The sequence below is a fragment of the Mirounga angustirostris genome, unplaced genomic scaffold (genome assembly GCF_029215605.1).
Source record: "Mirounga angustirostris isolate CCGP_5_RB_7025 unplaced genomic scaffold, mMirAng1.0.hap1 SCAF_6, whole genome shotgun sequence".
NCBI lineage: Eukaryota > Metazoa > Chordata > Mammalia > Carnivora > Phocidae > Mirounga > Mirounga angustirostris.
Window position 1 is genome coordinate 58573608 of NW_026991714.1, and position 18643 is coordinate 58592250.

Consider the following 18643-nt stretch of genomic DNA (forward strand, 5'->3'; position numbering starts at 1 on the left):
AAACTATTAAAAATAAAAGACAAAGAATCTCAAAAACAACAAGAGAAAAGAAGCTTGTAACTTATAAAGGAACCCTTATAAGTTTATCAGCAGAGACCTCATGGGCAGGGAGAGAGTAGGATGATATATTCAAAATGCTGAGAGAAAAAAACCGCCAACCAACAATACTCTATCCAGCAAAATTAACTTTCAGAAATGAAGGAGAAATAAAGATTTCCCCAAACAAAAGCTAAGGGAGTTCACCACCAGGAGACCTCCCTTACAAGAGATGCTGAAAGGAGTCCTCCAAGTTGAATGAAAGGCTGCTAATTAGTAATGTGAAACATATGAAAATATACAACACACTAGTTAAGGTAAATGTATAGTCAAATTCAGAATACCCTAATACCATATTATGGTGCTATGTTAACTACTTAATTCTAGTATAAGGGTTAAAGGACACGAGTATTAAAAATAACTGTAGCCATAATAATTTTTAATATACAACATAAAAATAGGTAAATTGTGACATCAAAAACATAAAAGGGGAGAGCACAAGGGTAGAGTTTTTGTATATGATTAGAGTTGTTACTAATGTAAATTAGACTGTTATATCTAAAAGATGTTTTAAGTAAATGTCATGGTAAACACAAAGCCAAAATCTATAGTAGATTCACAGAAGGTAAGGAGAAGGGAATCAAGCTTACCACTACAGAAAACCATCAGTTCACAAAAGGAAGGAAGCAAGAGAGGGATGAAAGAACAAGGGAACAACACAACAGCTAACAAACAATTAATAAGATGACAGTAGTAAGTCCTTACCTATTGGTAATTACTCTAAATGTAAATGGATTTAATTCTTCAATCAGAAAACAGAGAGTGGCTGGATGAATTTAAAAAAACAAAACAAAACAAGACCCAACTCTATGCTGCTTATAAGAGACTCACTTTAGTTTTAAGGGCGCAGACAGGCCTAATGTGAAGGGATGGAAAAAGATGTTCCATGCAAGTCAAAACCCAAAGAGAGCCGGGGTAGTTACACTTATATTGGACAAAATAGACTTTACGTCAAGAACTGTAACAAATACAAAGAAGATCATTATATAATAATAAAGTGGTCATTTCTTTAAGAGGATATAATAGTCATAAATATACATATATCCAACAGCAGAGCACCTGAATATATTAAGCAAATACTAACAGATCTGAAGGGAGAAATAGGCAACAGGACAATAAGAGTAATCTTCAATACCCCACTTTCAACAATAGACAGATCATCCAGACAGAAAATCCATAAGGAAATGTTGGACTTGAACCACACTTTTGACCAAATGATCCTGTCAGACATGTGCAGAACAGTCCATCCAGCAGCAGAACACACATTCCTCTCAAGTGCATGCAGAACATTCTCCAGGATAGATCTTATGATAGGTTACAAAACAAGTCTTAGCAAACCTAAGAAGGTCAAAATCATACCAAGTGTCTTTTCTGACCACAGTGGTATAAAACGAAACATCAAGCAGAAGACGAAAACTGGAAAATTCACAAATATGTGGAAACTTAATAACATACTCCTGGACTACCAATGGGTCTTAGAAAAAAAATTAAAAATGTCTTGGAAGAAACAAAAATGGAAACACAATATAACAAAACTTATGGGATGCAGCAAAAGCAGTTCTAAGGGGAAAGTTTATAGTAATAAATACCCCACATTAAGAAACGAGAAAGATGTCAAATAAACAACCTAATTTTACACTTCGAGAAAGCAGAAAAAGAACAAACTAAGCCCAAAGCAGATGGAAGAAAATAATAAAGATCAGAGAAGAAATAAATAGACCAGAGAAATAAGAGGAAAGACCAATGGAACTAATAGCTATATTTTAACAAAAACACAGTGACAAACCTTTAACTAGGCCTACCAAGAAAAAAAGAGAGAAGAATCAAATAAATAAAATCAGAAATGAAATAAGACATTATCCCTGATATCACAGAAATAAAAAGGATCATAAGAAATTACTATGAACAATTACGTGCCAACAAATTGGATAACCTAGAAGTGGATAAATTCCTGGAAACATGAAACTTACCAATATTGAATCATGAAGAAATAGAAAATTTTAACAGATCAATAATGAGTAGAGATTGAATCAGTAATCAAAAGTTTCCCAACAAAGAAAAGCCCAGAAGCAAATGTTCTCCCTGGGGAATTCTACCAAACATTTAAAGACTTGTCACTAGTCCTCAAACTCTTCCAAAAAATTGAAGAGGAGGGAACACTCTCTAACTCATTTTACACGGCCAGCATTACCCTGACACCAAAGGCAAAAAAAGATATTACAAGAAAAGAAAACCATAGGTCAATATCCCTGATAAATATAAACACAAAAATTTTCTTTCTTTTTTTTTTAAGGAAGTTTTTGTTTTAATTCCAGTTTGGTTAACATACAGTGTTATTTTAGTTTCAGGTGTCACAAAAAAATTTTCAATAAAAATATTAACAAACCAAATTCAACAGCACTTCAAAGAATCATGCACAATGATCAAGTGGGGTTTATCCTTGGCATGCAAGGATGGTTTGACACATGCAAATCCATAAATATGATACACCACATTAATAGAATGAAAGAAAAAGTCATAAAATCATCTCAATAGATGCAAAAAAGCCTTCAACAAAATGCAGCATTCTTTTTCATGATAAAATCTCCCAATGAATTGGGTATAAAATATAAGAAACACAAACCATAAGAAAAAGATTGATAAATTGGTTATCATCAAATTTAAAACATTTTCATTAAAAAATACCATTAAGAAAATGAAAAAGGAAGCCATAGATGGTGAGAAATTACTTGCAAGCACAGAATTAATATTGTTTGTTTCAGCATTATTTTTGTTTTGAGATATAATTCACATAACATAAAATTCACCATTTTAACGTGTAATCTCAATGATATTTGCTATATTCACCACCATCTAATGCTAGAATGTTTCTGTCAACCCAAAAAGAAACTTCTTACCTATAAGCAGTTAATCTGAATTTCCCCTCTTCCCCATCTCCTGGCAACCACTAATCTACTTTCTGTCTATAATATGTGTTCTTTTGTTTGGCTTCTCTCACTTAACACAATGTTTTCAAGCTCCATCCATGTTGTAATCTGTAATAATACTTCATCCCTTTTTATGCCTGAATCACATTCCCTTTTGGGGATATACCATATTTGTTTACCATTCCTCAGTTGGCTTGTTTCCAGTTCAGGGCTATGATGAATAATGTTGCAATGAACATTAAGATACAAGTCTTTGTGTGGACATGTTTTCAATTCTCTTGGGTATATGCCTAGAGGTAGAATTGCTGTATCATATGATAACTCTGTTTAACTTTTTGAGGAACCGTCAAACTGTTTTCTTTTTCCTTTTTTTTTTAAGTAGGCTCTACACCCAGCATGGAGCCCAATGTGGGGCTTGAACTCACGACCTTGAGATCAAGACCTGAGCCAATATCAAGAGTCAGATGCTCAACCAACTGAGCCCCCAGGCGCCCTTCAAGCTGTTTTCTAAAAGGGCTTCATCATTTTACATTTTCACCAGCAGTGTATGAGGGTTCCAATTTCTTTACATCCTCACCAACAGGAATTGTTTCTTTTTTATTTTAGTCTCCCTAGTGGGTGTGATGTAGTATCTCACTATAGTATCTCTCTATAGTTGTTTTTCTTTCTTTTTTCCCTTTACCCATCCCCCCACTCACCTCCCCTCTGGCAACCACCAGTGTGTATCTGTGTATCTGTATCAAAGACTCAGTTTGTCTCTTTTTCTTTTTGTTTGTTCATTTGTTTTGTTTCTTAAATTCCACATATGAGTGAAATCATATGGTATTCATCTTTCTCTGTCTGACTTATTTTCCTTAGCATAATACCCTCCAGGTCCATCCATGTAGTTGAAAATGGTAAGATCTCATTTTTTATGGCTCAGTAATATTCCATTATATACATCTTCTTTATCCATTCACCTATGGATGGACACTTGGGTTGCTCCCATATCTTGGCTATTGTAAATAATGCTGCAGTAAACGTAGGGATGCATATTTCTTTTTGAAATAGTGTTTTAGTTTTCTTTGGGTAAATGCTCAGTAGTGGAATTACTGAATCATACAGTAATTCTATTTATAATTTTCTGAGGGACCTTCATACTGTTTTCCACAGTGGCTGCATCAGTTTACATTCCCACCAACGGTGCACAGGATTATTTTTTCTTCACATCTTTGCCAACACTTGTTTCTTGAGTTTTTAATTTTAGCTATTCTCACAGGTGTTTTGTGATATCTCACTGAGGTTTTAATTTGCAACTTCCTGATGATTAGTGATATTGAGCTTCTTTTCATGTGCTTATGGCCATTAGTATATCTTCTTTGGAGAAATATCTATTTTGATCTTTGGCTAATTTTTAGGACAATAGTTTTCTTTTTGTTGAGTTGTATTTATGTGTTGGTATTTTTAGTGGGATAGATTGATTCGTTTACAGAGAACTGTGGTCTTCTTAAGATTATCAAAGACTATATGCTTTTCCATATACCCAGGTCCTTTCTGCATTCTTCAGTAACGTTTTAAAGTTTATTTCATACAGATCTTATGCTTCTTATTATGTTTATTTCTAATTATTTATCTTTTTATTATTGTAAATTACTCCAATGGTTCAATATTGACAACCAAAAAAGGCATTTGAAAAACTATGTGGTTCAAATTCAGGCCAAGTTTTGATCTGCAACCTCAGATCTACCCCAGCAATTTGCTTTACAGGGAAGAACGCAGACGCCTAGAGATGTTGAGTGACTTTGTCAAGGCCACACAGCGTGTAGGTAGCAGGGATAGGCACTAAAGCCCAGGTATTCTGTCTCTGCGTTTATCCTCACTCTGGATCCAGAGCTCTGCCATCTTACCAACCTCCATAAAATATGGCAAATGTTCTCACATGCTTTGTGAACTCCTATTTGCTTAGGGACTGACTTCACCAATCAAGATAGGAATTAGATAAAAATTTGACAGAAGTTAGGCGAAAAAAGGAGAGTAAAACAATGGCTAAGTGAGAGAAAAAGCAAAAATTTAGACGCACACACACCTCAAACCCTCAAACCTCCAGAGCTTCCTGCCTATGAACCGAAAGGGGGAGTGTGAGTTGCTTGGCCCTGGGGGCAGGTGTGAGCCTTCTCAAAGGCCCCATAGTCTTCCACTTCCTGAGGAGGCAGCAGCAGAACAAAGCCCGCAGACTCCTTTGCTCTTCTGTGTCCCAGCCATGGCTGCCACAGCCTCGGCGTCCTGGCACCATCCTGGGGGAAAAGACAAGACGGCGTGGAAGGTGCTGGTTATGGTGGCCTTGCTGCAGGCACAGCTCCCAGTTACAGGTAAGGCCGGACATCTCGGTGGCAAGGAGCTTCTAGAAACTCTTTGTGCGTGTGTGTTGGGTGGGTGGGGGGTGGGGAATGGTGGAGGGCTAGTGAGGAGCTGGTGTGTCTTTTGAATCCTGTTCTCCTCAAATCGAGGGGCGGCTGAGCAGGGGGGATCGGGCTCGATGCCGGCATCGGTTCCTCACAGCCGAGCTGGGCATCGGGTCAGAGCCAGCGGCCTGAACACACCTGCCTCAAGGCCAGGTTTTTCCGGTGATAAAAGGAGAGAGGAAAGTCCACGGAGGGGAAGGATGGGGAGGAAGGAGGCAGAAGAGCCACGGAGGCAGGCCCAGTGTGGAGAAAAGGAGAAGGAGCATTTAACAGAAGCTGGATGAGATGAGAAAATGTCAGCCAGGCCATCTTTCTCGTCTCGGCATCTTCTTTTACCCCCTTGCTGGCTCCATCACTCAGCCCCTTTTCTTCTTCCTTTTCCAGCAAAAACTTCTCTTGTTGGTCAACCAGGGTCACAGCCGTGACCTAAAGCACCTGGATGGGGCAGGGACTAAGCAGCAGGGTCAACGAAAGGGGGAAGGGGTCTTCCTCGGGGTCCGTGTCACGACACAGCTCTGTCATGGCTGCCCCCTCACCCCATGGCCCAGGGCGGCCCTGTGACACACCCATCGCAGGCTTAGTGACTCACCCACCGCCCCCCACTGCAAGCAGCTCTCCATCTGAGGCCAAAAAGCTAGAGATGCTGACAGAGCGTAGGGACAGATGAGAGGATGTGACCTGTTAATCACCACCAACCAACCAGCAAGAGAACTTACTCTTCACCTCGTTTGGTTCACGGGAGCCTGGCTTTTCTAGAATACTTTCACTCCCACCATGTTTTCTAGGCCAGGTAATGAGGAGAACATGTGAAAAGAAGACAAAACAGACTGTCTTGGGGGTTTGGGGCCACAGCATTTTTATAAGGAATGGGACCAGCCGTATTTGAGTCTGAAGAAACAGGGAGGGTGGTCACAGGCAGACGACCTTCCCCCACCTCACAGGTTGCTTCAGCGTGGGAGAGCGTTTAGCGACAATGGTGGGAGGGCAGGAGAGGCCACGGGCACTTCTGCTCCTGACGGGGACCATGGCACAGCCTCAGCTTGGTGCCTCAGGGGTTCTGAGGCTAAGTAACCATGGGGTTTTCTGTAAGATCGCAGCTTTCTTCTCAGAAAAGCCTTTGTTGGGTATGAGTCACATGGCGCTGTAGGGTGAGGGCTCCAGAGCAAGCCCCAGGCAGCCCACCCTGTGTGCAGGCGACAAGAGGACCACGGTAGCCTGGGAGCTCCCTGATTTCAGGGGTGCGGCTGACGGCAACAGCCTCAGACCGTGGGCTTCAGGCCACAGAGGTAATTCTGCTACGCAGAGCTTCCTCACCAGGCCGTTTGTGCTGGCCTTGGGGCCCAGGTAGCAGCAAAGAAGGGGTAGAAGAGAAAAAGAGGAGCTGCTTGGGGGGTTGGTGGCCGCCGAGAGCGGCAAACCAAATCCCACCCGGCAGACCAGACGGGGGCCGCGCCCATTACCACAAATGGCAGCACAGGAGGGAAAAGTTAGAGTGGCTGGATTTTTCATCTTTCCATGCCCCTTCTTTGCGGGAGTGGAGATGGACATGTCAGCTACTCCCAGAGAAGGCTCCTAGACGAAAGTCCTTCCAAGCGTCTCGCCCAGTTGAGGGGAGGGGAGCGGAGACTTGGGCCTTTAGCCCTGAGGGCTGCAAATGGCTCCATGTTGCCTTTACGACTGCGCTGGGCGGAAAGGCTGCTGGTGGGATTTGAACTGGGGCCTTCTCTCTTTTCTCGCTCAGTTAAGTCACCCGTCCCCGAACGTTTTTTAAAAATCCACTTTTTACTAAGATTTTTCCATTTGCCTTTTACGGAAATGCCCAGATCATGAGGATCAAAGCAAATATTGACCTAGTCTGTCTACATGAGGAGGTGTCCCCAGGTGAGAGTCTCTCACTGCGGTCACCGGGGTCCGCGGCTGGAAGCGACAAAGGCGGTGTGCTTAAACAGCACAGACTCACTTCTGCCGGCAGAGCCGTCAGCCGCTCAGTCCCTATAACTGTCTCCCCTACGGTGGCCAAGAGTGCGCCCCGTGGTTGGCGTGGCCATTGTCCTGCGAAGCGAGGACACGCAGCTATGACACAAAATCTTGGGGAGTGCAGGTTCCCACGCTCTACTTTTAGGGAGGTGGCTGGATGTGGTGGCAAAAGTCAGGTCAAACCCAGAATCCCAGTGCTGCCACTTTCCTAGCTGTGCAACCTTAGACAAGTTACTTAACCTCTCTGGGCCTTGGTTTTCTCCCCTCTAATGTAAGGATAACTTTCCTTGCAGGGCTGTAAAGATGAGAAATGAATGTGATGTGCTTGATACATAGCAGACAGCCAAACCATGGAAGCAGTATTAATTATTACTATTATTACATCATGGTCTGTTTTCTTGTTCTCGGTATCTAGCAACAGGAAATGGAAACCCATGGTTAGAATTCTTAATTTGCTCTCAACTGGGTGGTAAACAGCACTGGCCATTCTCTCCATCGGTCGAAATCCAACTCATCCTCCTTTCGAGTTCTGAGCATACCCATTCTAGCACAGGAACATAGTGGTGATCCAGCAGAGCGGTGGGCCCATTCGTGAACAAGGATCGAAGCTTTGACAGGCCACAGGATGAGGATTAGAATGGCCGTTTTTATTTTCTAAGACAACTTACTCTGTAGGGGCTGTGCCCCCAAAGGGAGAACAGGCTCCAAAATATATAATATAAATAGGGGGAAGAAAAGTGAGACAAAATCCAGCAGGTCGTCCCTGGTCAGGATGGCCACCCGAATTTTGAAGCTGAATGCTTGGTGTGCGTGCCCAGTGACCGGATAGTTAAATGTAAACTTCTCCAACACCAGATCGTTGCTTAAACTGCTCGGAGCTGGATGTGAGGGGAGCTTCTAAGTGATGCAGAACAAGAGGACAAGATTTGCTTCAGTGGCATTCACCTGTCTCTGCTCATCCAGATGAGCGACTAATATTTTCTCCCTTGGCATTTCTCACACTTGCTGGTTTAGAGACCACAGCCGTGGCTGTGTGAGATGTCGCCCCGTCCTGGGAAGCTCTTGCTTCGGTGAATGACCACTGCTGTATGTATTTAAGATTCTTTTTCTGTTTGCCTTTGTCTTTAAAAAATTAGACTTAACGTTTACTGGATGTACGCTTTTACTTTCCAGAGTCCCCAGGCATTGTGTCTCATGTTTTATTTAGAAGGGTTAAGGCACTAACTCGGGAACTGTTTTGCATTAGGGCTGTCCAAACCTGCACTTCGGGAATCCTTTTTCTCCTGAGCCGTCTTTACCTATGGTCAGCTAATGGATTAAGTAAACAGCAGGGATCGGTCAACATAGACTTCTTCTCTGCTTGGGCCAACGTTAGCTCTTATTAAGACTGAGCTGATGGTAGATTTAATCAATTTGAGCAAACATTCAGTCAATTTGGTTAAAAAATCATCACACCAGTCACTTGACACATTAGTTGAAACAAACCGGTTAGTCCTGTGGTACTGAGCCGTTCCTTCCAGCCTAAACAACATGAGTCTATGTTCCCTGAGGGAAGGGGAGCCTCAGTCTTGCTCGGAGAGGTGTGCGGTGCTTAGCCCACTGCTGGGAGCAGAGGCCACACACAGTACATGCATGCTTGTTGAATGAATTCAAAAGTGGATGAATGAAAGAAATCTAGATGTTTCCATGTGATTAACTTTAATGGTTTAGTGGGTAGGGAATACATTGGCGTGGCATTATTTGGACGTTTCATCTACAGAACTTAGCATTTAAATTTAAACCAAACAAAAAAACAGACGTTAAGCTGGTGGAGGGGACAGGGCAGCGTGAGTGAGCAAAATGATTCAAAATGAGTTGCGAGGATGGTTTAAGATAAAATCTGCTGTTATTAAAATTTTTGATGTAAAATTTCCGATATTTGTTTGTTTTGGACCTACGAACAAGATAATTTCATACGACTCAAATAATATTATATCTCAAAAATAAATCGATACACGAAAAACGTTCATTTTTCTGACTTGGCTTAAACCCTAGGGAAAAAGCAGAAAATAAACAAGGCTATCAACTGTTGGAGAATGTTGACCAATAACATTAAATGAGAGGTACCAGGAGAAAAATAATTTTGTGGATTATGGCAAAAAGCACAGTATCCAATTGCCTCAAAATATGGAAAGAAGAAAAAAGCAGGTTACCTAACCAGTGTAGTCTGATTTGGTCTAGGTTACTAACTAAGTGTTCCAAGTAGCTCTTGATGTTTTCCCCTCTCTTAATTCGAGGTATTTTAATAAAAATATCATAAACTCATTTGAGGAAATTATACATTGTTTAAATCCATAATCTCACAAGCTAGCCCAATAACTTTTCATTTGGACTTCTTTGTGTTCCACTCCAATGTTTTTTATAAGTGTATACATATCTTTATGTAATTGCCATCATAAAAGCATTTCCGTGTGCTGTTTTCTTAGTAATCCATTGTGAGCATTTTTTATGCTTAGCCTTCACCATTTTTTGTTTTAAAGATTTTATTTACTCATTTGAGACACAGAGATACAGAGAGAGAGCGCATGAGCAGGGGGAGAGGCAGAGGGAGAGGGAGAAGCAGGCTCCCCGCTGAGCCAGGAGCCCGATGTGGAGCTCGATCCCAGGACCCTGGGATCATGACCGGAGCCGAAGGCAGACGCTTAACCATCTGAGCCACCCAGGCGCCCTACGATTGTTTTTAATTACTATGTAAATTTCCATAGTTTATGCATTGTATTTTCCTACTCCTTTATTGTTGGACATTTGGGCTGTTTCTAATTTTTATTATTATAGCTAATGCTGCAAGAAAATCTTTACATTCGTAGCTTTTAAAATTTCTTTTGAATTCCTTCCTTGGGCTTAATTTCTCCAGGATTGACAATGAAAGGAATTGGTTAAAGTAAAAGAACATTTCGCAGGATACTTTAGGCTTCTGTTGAAAACAATTGTCAAGGAAAGAGAATTTTTTCCTAACTCTGACCATCTGCAATTGTTTCGGTCTTCTCTAGAGCAGCAACATGGGAAGGGAAAGAGAGGGCCATAGAGCTAGAAAGATCTGAATTCAAGTGGCGGTTCCTCCCCAGGCTTTCACTGAGGGGAGCTGCCGGCCCTCAGAGCCCGTTCTTCCTCGGTAAGATGGTGGCAGTGATGTCTACCTCCTGCAGAGGATGGTGGAGCAGAAATGCCACTCGGAAGTGCTGCACGCAGAAGGTGCTTGAAAAGCAGTAGCCAATACCATGGGGGCCTGAGTCTCCCAACCTGCAAAGAGACAAAACGTCATTTTCCCAATGCGATAGCTGGGAACACTGGTACTGATATCTTTCTTTTTCTTTGTTGCTAAATTGCCATGCAAACTTGGGCACACAGCTCTCTCTGGGCTTTGGTTTTTCATCTGTGAGATGAGAGAGAGCTGAACATCCCTTTCACCTACAAAATGAATTGCATGTGTTCTTGAAATTATGAAGTTTTTAAGAACATTTACTTATCAGCCCCCACCTTCCTGGTATTGGCTCACAGAATCAGGAAACTAAACTTCATGATTCCCTGCAGCTCCAAATACTTTTTTTTTTTTTTAATCTGGACTGCCACCTTATCACAATATTTTTAACTCTCTAGCAGGAGCCTCTGTTGTGAAAAATCCAAGGACAAAGTCCAACATTTTCTGCCTTGTCCTTTATGCTGTCCATTGACTGCAGATTTATTGGAGGCCACCCAAGGACTTGGTTGGTAAGGACTGACTTGAAGAGAAAGCAGATTGCTGTCTAAAGCAGCCAAATTTGCAGCGGGGGAAATGTTAGGAGTGTCCACTGTCCACCTTGCTTGCCTGTTATGATTTGTGCTACTCAGCAACTAATTTTCAGGCTCAAGGGGAAAAATAAATAGAAAGCATTAGAACGAGGACAGGCAGGATCCCTGCCCCGTCCAGACCATCGGTCTCTTAATGTAGTCAGACCTTTATATTTACAAAGTGCTTTCCTACGCCTTTACTTACTTGATCCTCATCACCATCCTATGGCAGGTGGCAGATAGAAGAGTAGGATTCTCTTTTCATAAACAAAGAAAATGAGGCTCAGAAGTTTGATGACTTGCTTAAGAGTGGAACCAGGCCTCAAACACAGTTTCTCTGATCCCTTGTTCAGGGTATGCATTCTCGAACATTCTATGAAGCCCTCTCCCACATCCTCGCTCATCAATTTGCAATGTCATATGCCCTGTGACTGAGCTCTGAGGCAGACTTCTGAAGGTATTGCCTTCAGTAAGCACTTACTCCTATTTCCCTCTCAATTTTTGAAGAAATAGTTATTTTGATGCTGAATATCCTCATGTAATATGAATTTTTCTGCTGAGTTTGAAATATTTGGTTGTTAATATGGAATTACGTTTTTCTTTGGCATGTTACTATAATTCTGAACTCACATTTTCCCACAAATCTGGGAAAATCCATCTTATCTATTTTACTCTTAATAAATATATCTATTTTGGAGCTTGTCTTGGGAGGGATGGCCACCCGTGCGCAATCAACCCATTTCCATGAGTACCCTGTCTCCACCACTGCCCTCCCTGTAGGTGAAAATCAAATGGGTAAAGCAAAATTAAATTAAATCATATTTGAGAGGTTTTGATTCTAAGTAATAGCCTGTAATTGATCTGTCTGATAAGAATGTATCTTCATACAATGTATAAGGCTTTGTATGTGTGAGGTTTTCTAAAGGAACAGAGCACCATTATATATAGACTAAGTTGAGATTTTTTTTTTCATGAAATCCTCAAGGAGTGGGAGGATGGCCTTTGAATGACAAATGTCTGTAATCAGTTTTCAATTATTTTTGTCAGATCTTAGTCTTTTCTTTTCTTTTCTTTTTTATTTATTTATTTATTTGACAGAGAGAGGTAGCTAGAGAGGGAACACAAGCAGGGGGAGTGGGAGAGGGAGAAGCAGGCTCCTGGCTGAGCAGGGAGCCCGATGCGGGGCTTGATCCCAGGACCCTGGCACCATGACCTGAGCCGAAGGCAGACGCTCAACGACTGAGCCACCCAGGCGCCCCAGTCAGATCTTAGTCTTGAGTCCACTTGCATCTGCTTGATCTGAGCTCAGGAAGGGCAAACCCTTTCGCTGTTGACTGGCTCAAAACAAACCAAGATAAGAAATCCGAAGCAGAGCAAAATATGTGAAGCATTAAAGAACCAAATATGTGACTATCCGTTACCTTCCCGAAGTTGCCTAGGAGGAGGGCTGGAGAAAGGAGCGCTCAGGAGCTTCTGCAGGACCATGTGTAGGGCGCTGGGCTAAGAGTGGGTTGCCTTTGCAAACCTTGGGGTTGGGGAGGACAGCCCAGAATGTAAGCCTCCACCACCATGTAGGATATGACAAATTGTTCCTTCTCTCTGTTGCTGTAAATTCTAGAAGCTCAACTGTGCGCTTCTGTGTTTCCCCAGGTCCCCTCCACGGGATACTGTACTGGTTCTAAGACATAATGTGCATGATGGGCCTGAGTTAGAACTGCCCTTTCATCATGCGGGCTGAGAGGGACGGTGGAGAATTGGAGAGAAGAGGTGTTATAGGGGAAAGAATAGAAAAGACAACCTGGAGGTGGGGGTGGAGGTTGCAACTTGTTGCGACAGGAGTGAGAATCACCAGAGCAAGCTGCTCCAGGGAGAAGGCAGCTGAGCCAAGTGAATCCCCCTGTGCCCAAGCCCGGTCCTACGGGTGATGGCCCAGGGTGGGTGCTGGCAAAAATCCGTGCCCGTGTGTGTTGACCCAAGTGCTTGGGGGGGTGGGGGTGGGGAGAGGAGGAGTGCAGGGGTCTGTGCCCCAGGGCGCATGCTTGGGTGGGAGACGCCGTTTGTGTATGTGTCCTGGTGTGTTCCAGAGTGTGTGTGTGTGCGTGTGCGCATGCGCGCATGCGCGCATGCTTTGGTGCCCAGTGTTCGCACACTGCCGTGACTAGTGCATGCATGTGCTTGTCCGAATGCTGATGGGCAGGTCTTGTGTCTGCAGATACGTGTTTTTGTTTGGCAGCAATGAGTGGTTTTGTGTGTATGGCATGTACATTTAAGAGGAGGTCAGTGGCAGTAGGACAGCTCTGAAGAAGGAAGGGCAAACGTTGGTTGAACTCACAGCTGGCCATCTGGGGAGGTGAATGGTAGGGCTGAGATGTCACTGAGCACATTCTAGGGATTCTGTGCAGAAGGGAGACAAGAAAACTTCTGTTCAAAGTAGAATCTCTAGGACCCTGGAGAGGTGGGGTGGCCTCATTATAGATGCAGAATCTCCAGGTCCCCCAACTTCCCTCAGGACTTTCCCATCTCCCAAGTAAGCCTGCTGTCTTTCCTTCATTCTACCTTTCTTCCTCCCAGCTCTCTCTACTGAGAATGCAGACTATCTCACGGCCACCTGTAGAAATCCTGTCTGCCCCCTTAGAATCCAGCCCAGATGTGTGTGGCTCTCCTGGGCCCACTGTTAACATTGTTATCTGCATTAAGGTGACAAAAGAAGGTGGAAAATTTGTTGTTCTTAGGACTCAGAATTAAAAACCCAACACAAATAGTTCCCTACAGTGAGCCTTTCTCATAGTGGAAGCCCAGCACACAAATAGTTTCAGGAACACTTACCCATCCGCAGAAAATGTTGCCAGCTTCCCCAAATTCTCACCAATTCTTTCCACAGTGGCCATCTTATGAGTTCTGACGAAAACAGTCAAAATGCATGTGACGCTTTTCTTTGTTTCTGCCCTGAGAACAGAACGGCAAGCAATCCAGTAAGGTTGTTTCTAGTGACCTACTTTGGCCATCGAGAGTTGGTTTTGCCAGACCGATAGTTATTTTTAATATCCAACTGTTCAAACCATCTGGTCAGCTACTGGACATATCAGTGAGTAAATATTAACCAAGCACCTCTCATGTGCCCCTAGTCAAACAAAAGTCCTGCAGACGGTTGGCCAAGCGGCCCGTTGACCAGGCCAGTATCTTGAAGATGCACGTTGAGTGATTGAGAGCCTATGAGTAAAAGAAAGCTTCCCTGGTCCTGTAGGTCATGTTCTCAGGTTTTATGAAAAAGTCTTAATTTGTCTACAGGCTTGTTTCTTTATGGTCTGGCCCAATTTTCATCATTTTGTGAGCCTGTGCTAATTTCCATGCTGAGTTTAGTAGCAAAGGAGGTGTGTATCTGGAGCTACTACCCAGGACTGTTTTGAGTTAGGCCGGAGAGCTTCAGAAATTCCCCCTTTGATTTCCTCAGATTAGAGAGAAATCTTTGTCTTTTCTCCCACTTAACCATCAACGCTTCAAAGCTCAGACCTATATAAAATACACAAATGCTTTCTGGACAAAATGAATCTTGTCCGTTTTCTTTGGATTTTAGTGGGAACAATAAAGATTGAGCTACAAAAGGTTGGCAAAGAGGATTATTCTTTTTCTTTCTATTAAGCGTAGAGGCTTCAAAAGAACAGCTCAGAAAGTCAAATAATTGTATCAGCTGCAGCTCACCCATCCATCTCCCTGCTGACCTGGTCTGTGAAATCCCCTTTAAAAACTTGGCCAGCTCTCACCTGCCCACGGCAAATGCTGTATTGTTAAATGTCCCCATACATAATTCCACAAGGGAGGCTGCTATAAAGCAAATTCCTTCCGTTTCAACAGAGCACCTCGTCAAGGATAGCTCTTTGGGGTGAGGGGAGGAGTGCCTCTAATTTTCAAAGCTTTGTAATCTCATCTTGGGGAGGGAGCTACTTGAAAACCAGAAATGGGTTGTGAATAAAGTTATAATCACAAACTCCTGCAATCTAAAGGGACCAGCAGGAGGATGTGGAAGGGGAGAGTTAGAGAACAGTTTTTTATCTTCCTGGCTATTTCTTGATTTCATTGGTTTGGAAAAAACACGTCCGTTAGCTTCTAGCTATGGCTCTAAACACAAGGTCTCTGACTTGGAGCTGATCTAATCCCTGGTTTGCTTGCAGACCGTAGCTTCCTCAGAAAATTCCTGTCAGCCCTTTTGAAGAGCACAAAATGGCTCCTCTGGGCCAAAGGATAAAGAGAGGGTTTGGCTATTTAGGCATTTTTCATTTGGGGTTTGAACATTTTCTAGCAGCGTTTAAGCCGGGAGTGATTTCAATTTAAAAAGAAGAAGAAATCTAACTTCCAAATTGGTAGTCATCTCAAATTCAGTACAGAGTGATCACCCAAGGAAGCCAGACTGTGCTGTAGGGCATCCTCTCTATGGTCCTGGATGCTCCTCCTCCCGCAGGGTTCCTTCAAGCCCCCGGTCCTTCTCTGTCAAGTCTGACCCTGTGTCATCACCTGTCTCTCCTACCACCTCCATTCCCTCTCTTGAAGGTTTGAAAAATCAGAGAGAATACACAAGTCACATGTAATAGGATTTTGAATTATGCAAGTTCAAAATAATGCAATACAAAAAAATTAATGTTTCCATTTACGTGCGCTATTAAAAATAATGTGACTCTAATTTTACAATTATTCTTATATGAGAAATTAATTTTGCAAAGTCGCCGGGAATGCACCTCTCACTTTGTGGAACTCCCTTGTTATCAGAAGTGGCTTGTGGTCATATCATGATTAGGTCAGGGTGGGAGCCGGGATGCTGCCAGTGAATTTTACCTTCAGTGACAGGAAGAGGGCATGGAGTCTCTCTGGGAAGATTTTCTATGATCGAAGTGGGCGTGGCCTGATGTGGCCGAATCACAGGGTATTCGAGCTGGGGAGGATAGGTATCTTCAAGATCCACTTCCAGATTTTACTAGGGAGGAATGGTTGCCCAAGAAACCAATAAACCAGCTGAATGTCACATAGGCAGCAAGTGACAGGGTCAGTACTTGAACCAAGGACTTTTGGATTCTTGCTCGGGCTTTCAGTCCTCTGGGCCAGCAGGTTGCTGTAAGGAAATGGTGCTTCCTGAGCTGGCCACTTGGGTCTTAGGGGCCTAGAAATAGGCACGGCACGTTGGAATAGCAACCACAAGAGAGCTCAGGTGGCTGGGTGCTGTTAGCTCAGTCTGCCCGTGAGGCCCCGATGATGGATTGCAAACTGGCCACCTCCGTGAGCCGAAAATATACTTGGGAGAGTGTTGGTTGAATTGTTTAGTAATGTAAGGATTTATTTTCTATTTTTAATTTTATTTTTATTATTTTTAAGATTTTATTTATTTATTTGAGAGAGAGACAGAGATAGCGACAGAGAGAGCGTGAGCAGGGAAAAGAGGGAGAAGCAGGCTCCCGGCTGAGCAGAGAGCCCAACGCGGGGCTTGACCCCAAGACCCCAAGATCATGACCTGAGCCGAAGGCAGATGCTTAACCAACTGAGCCACTCAGGCGCCCCAGGATTTCTTTTCTAATTTAGCCATTTTCATTTGTGTAAATTTTCACTTATTGAATTTGCATAGAATGAACATACACGTTTAATTTTCTTAAAGAAAGACATGCTCAGATTTTCCTTTCAGTTGTTCCCCTCCCTAGTGTGGGCAGGAGTGATTCCTAGGACTTGGAAGGATTTCCCTTGCAGGGTTTTCTGTGATGCCATCTCACCTGGGATCCGCAGCCTCCTGCCTGTCACCCCATTCAGGAGGGAAAGGCAAATGCCTTCGTGTGGGTACTCAGTGGCATCTCTAGCTTCTCTACTGAGATTGTCTAGGACCATGGTGGCCACAGGGACAGGGACCCACTGATCGAAGATTCTGGCAGCCGCACTTGCCTCTGATAGTGATAGGGCGTCTGTTAGGTGCATCTAGTTGGGGAGAGAAGATTAAAGCGAAAGAGAGAAACTCTGGTAGTTTTCCTATTAGTGAAGAGAGTGTGTTTCAACAATGTATTTCATGGTCAGAGACATTATCAGCGATAGAGAGAAAATTCAGAGCATAGCCATGCCTTAATTCATCCTGAATGTATCTGAGCAGCACGACGACATGTCAGATGCCGCAGGTGGTAAGTCCCAGATGCTGCGCTCCTGGAACTCACACATTTCAGGGGCTGATGGATGGGTCCGACTGGTTTAGTAAAGTGACACAAGCTGCAGGGACAGTTAACCCTTGTGGCGAGGAACTTGCTTCGTGTGTCGTTCACATGTGTTAGGTCATCTAATCTTGTGGCCCTTTTACTGGTGTCCTCATTTGGCAGGTGGGGAACTGAGGCAGCGGTGTGTGGCTAGCCCATACACGAGCTGTGCTTTGGCCCCAGGCAGCCTGCCCCTGCCACCAACCATGTTGCTTCTGGGTGGGGGATAAACCTGACATTTCTCATGAACTTCAAGTTGGGGGTGGGGGGACCCGAGGTTTGTTTGCCATGTGGAGAAGGGAGTTGCAAAGGACAGATCAGGTGGAGGGAACACCCTGTCCCCACCCGAGGAAACCAGCAAACTCACCAGTGAGTGCTCTCAGTAGCCCCTCACTGCAATCCCGGGACCCTCACTCCGCACCCTCGGGGTGGGTCCTGGGGCGGAGAGCCTGCGGCGTCTCCCAAGTTCTTTCTATGATGGCTCAATTTACTTGCTTTGCACACTGATTGCCATTCACCATGATGTGGCTCAGTGAGGAAAGAGAGGCATGTGAACACCCAAGAAAGGCACAGGGGCTTCGCCATCAGCATCATTAAGGGAAGGAGACTCCCAGCTTAAGACATAAACATTCATTTCCAAGCGGGGTGGCTATCAAGCCCCTGCCGAAATGGGTGGCACAGATGCAGATTATGGGGTTGCTGAGCCAGCTCTGTCCCCTCCCCACCTCCGGAAAATGGAATAAGTATGTCAGAAGGGAGGGTGCCTCCCATCTTGGGAGCTCCGGGGTTGCCCTTTAGAAAAACATCGCCAGCACATTCTGCAATCTCGAAATGAATCTGAATGGTAATTCGAGCATCGGGGTTTGTTCTGGATATTAGACAGTTCTGCCTGCTCCCGGACCTCCTCTTCCCTGCTCTGATGTGTCAGGGCCACGGCCGCGGGGGTCTCAACTAGCCGAGGGACCTGCTGGTAGCAGGGGGGATGCGGCAAGAACAAACAGTTGTGTTTCCAGGTCACACTTGCCAGGGGCCTCCGCTGTGAGGCAGGGTGGTCCTGGTTTTGTTCTGAGTCAAGAAATGCTTCGAACCTCTTCTCCTTGGGAAGAGTCCCTAGGAATTGGCCATTTCTCTCTGTAGCTTTCTTCAGCCGATGAGCATTTGAGAAACTGGGTGAAGGTCA

At 43.9% G+C, this 18643-nt stretch overlaps 1 protein-coding gene across 2 annotated transcripts in view; it reads left to right on the forward strand.

The window, feature by feature from the left end:
- Positions 1 to 5218: 5218 nt before the first annotated feature.
- The window catches only part of CD247 (CD247 molecule), a 70544-nt gene continuing 57119 nt past the window's right edge, over positions 5219 to 18643 (forward strand). For both annotated transcript variants that reach the window (XM_045876180.2, XM_054508075.2), the window contains exon 1: positions 5219 to 5371. In XM_045876180.2, the coding sequence (XP_045732136.1) occupies positions 5263 to 5371 (109 nt within the window). In that variant the 5' untranslated portion in view covers positions 5219 to 5262. The remainder of the gene's footprint in view (positions 5372 to 18643) is intronic.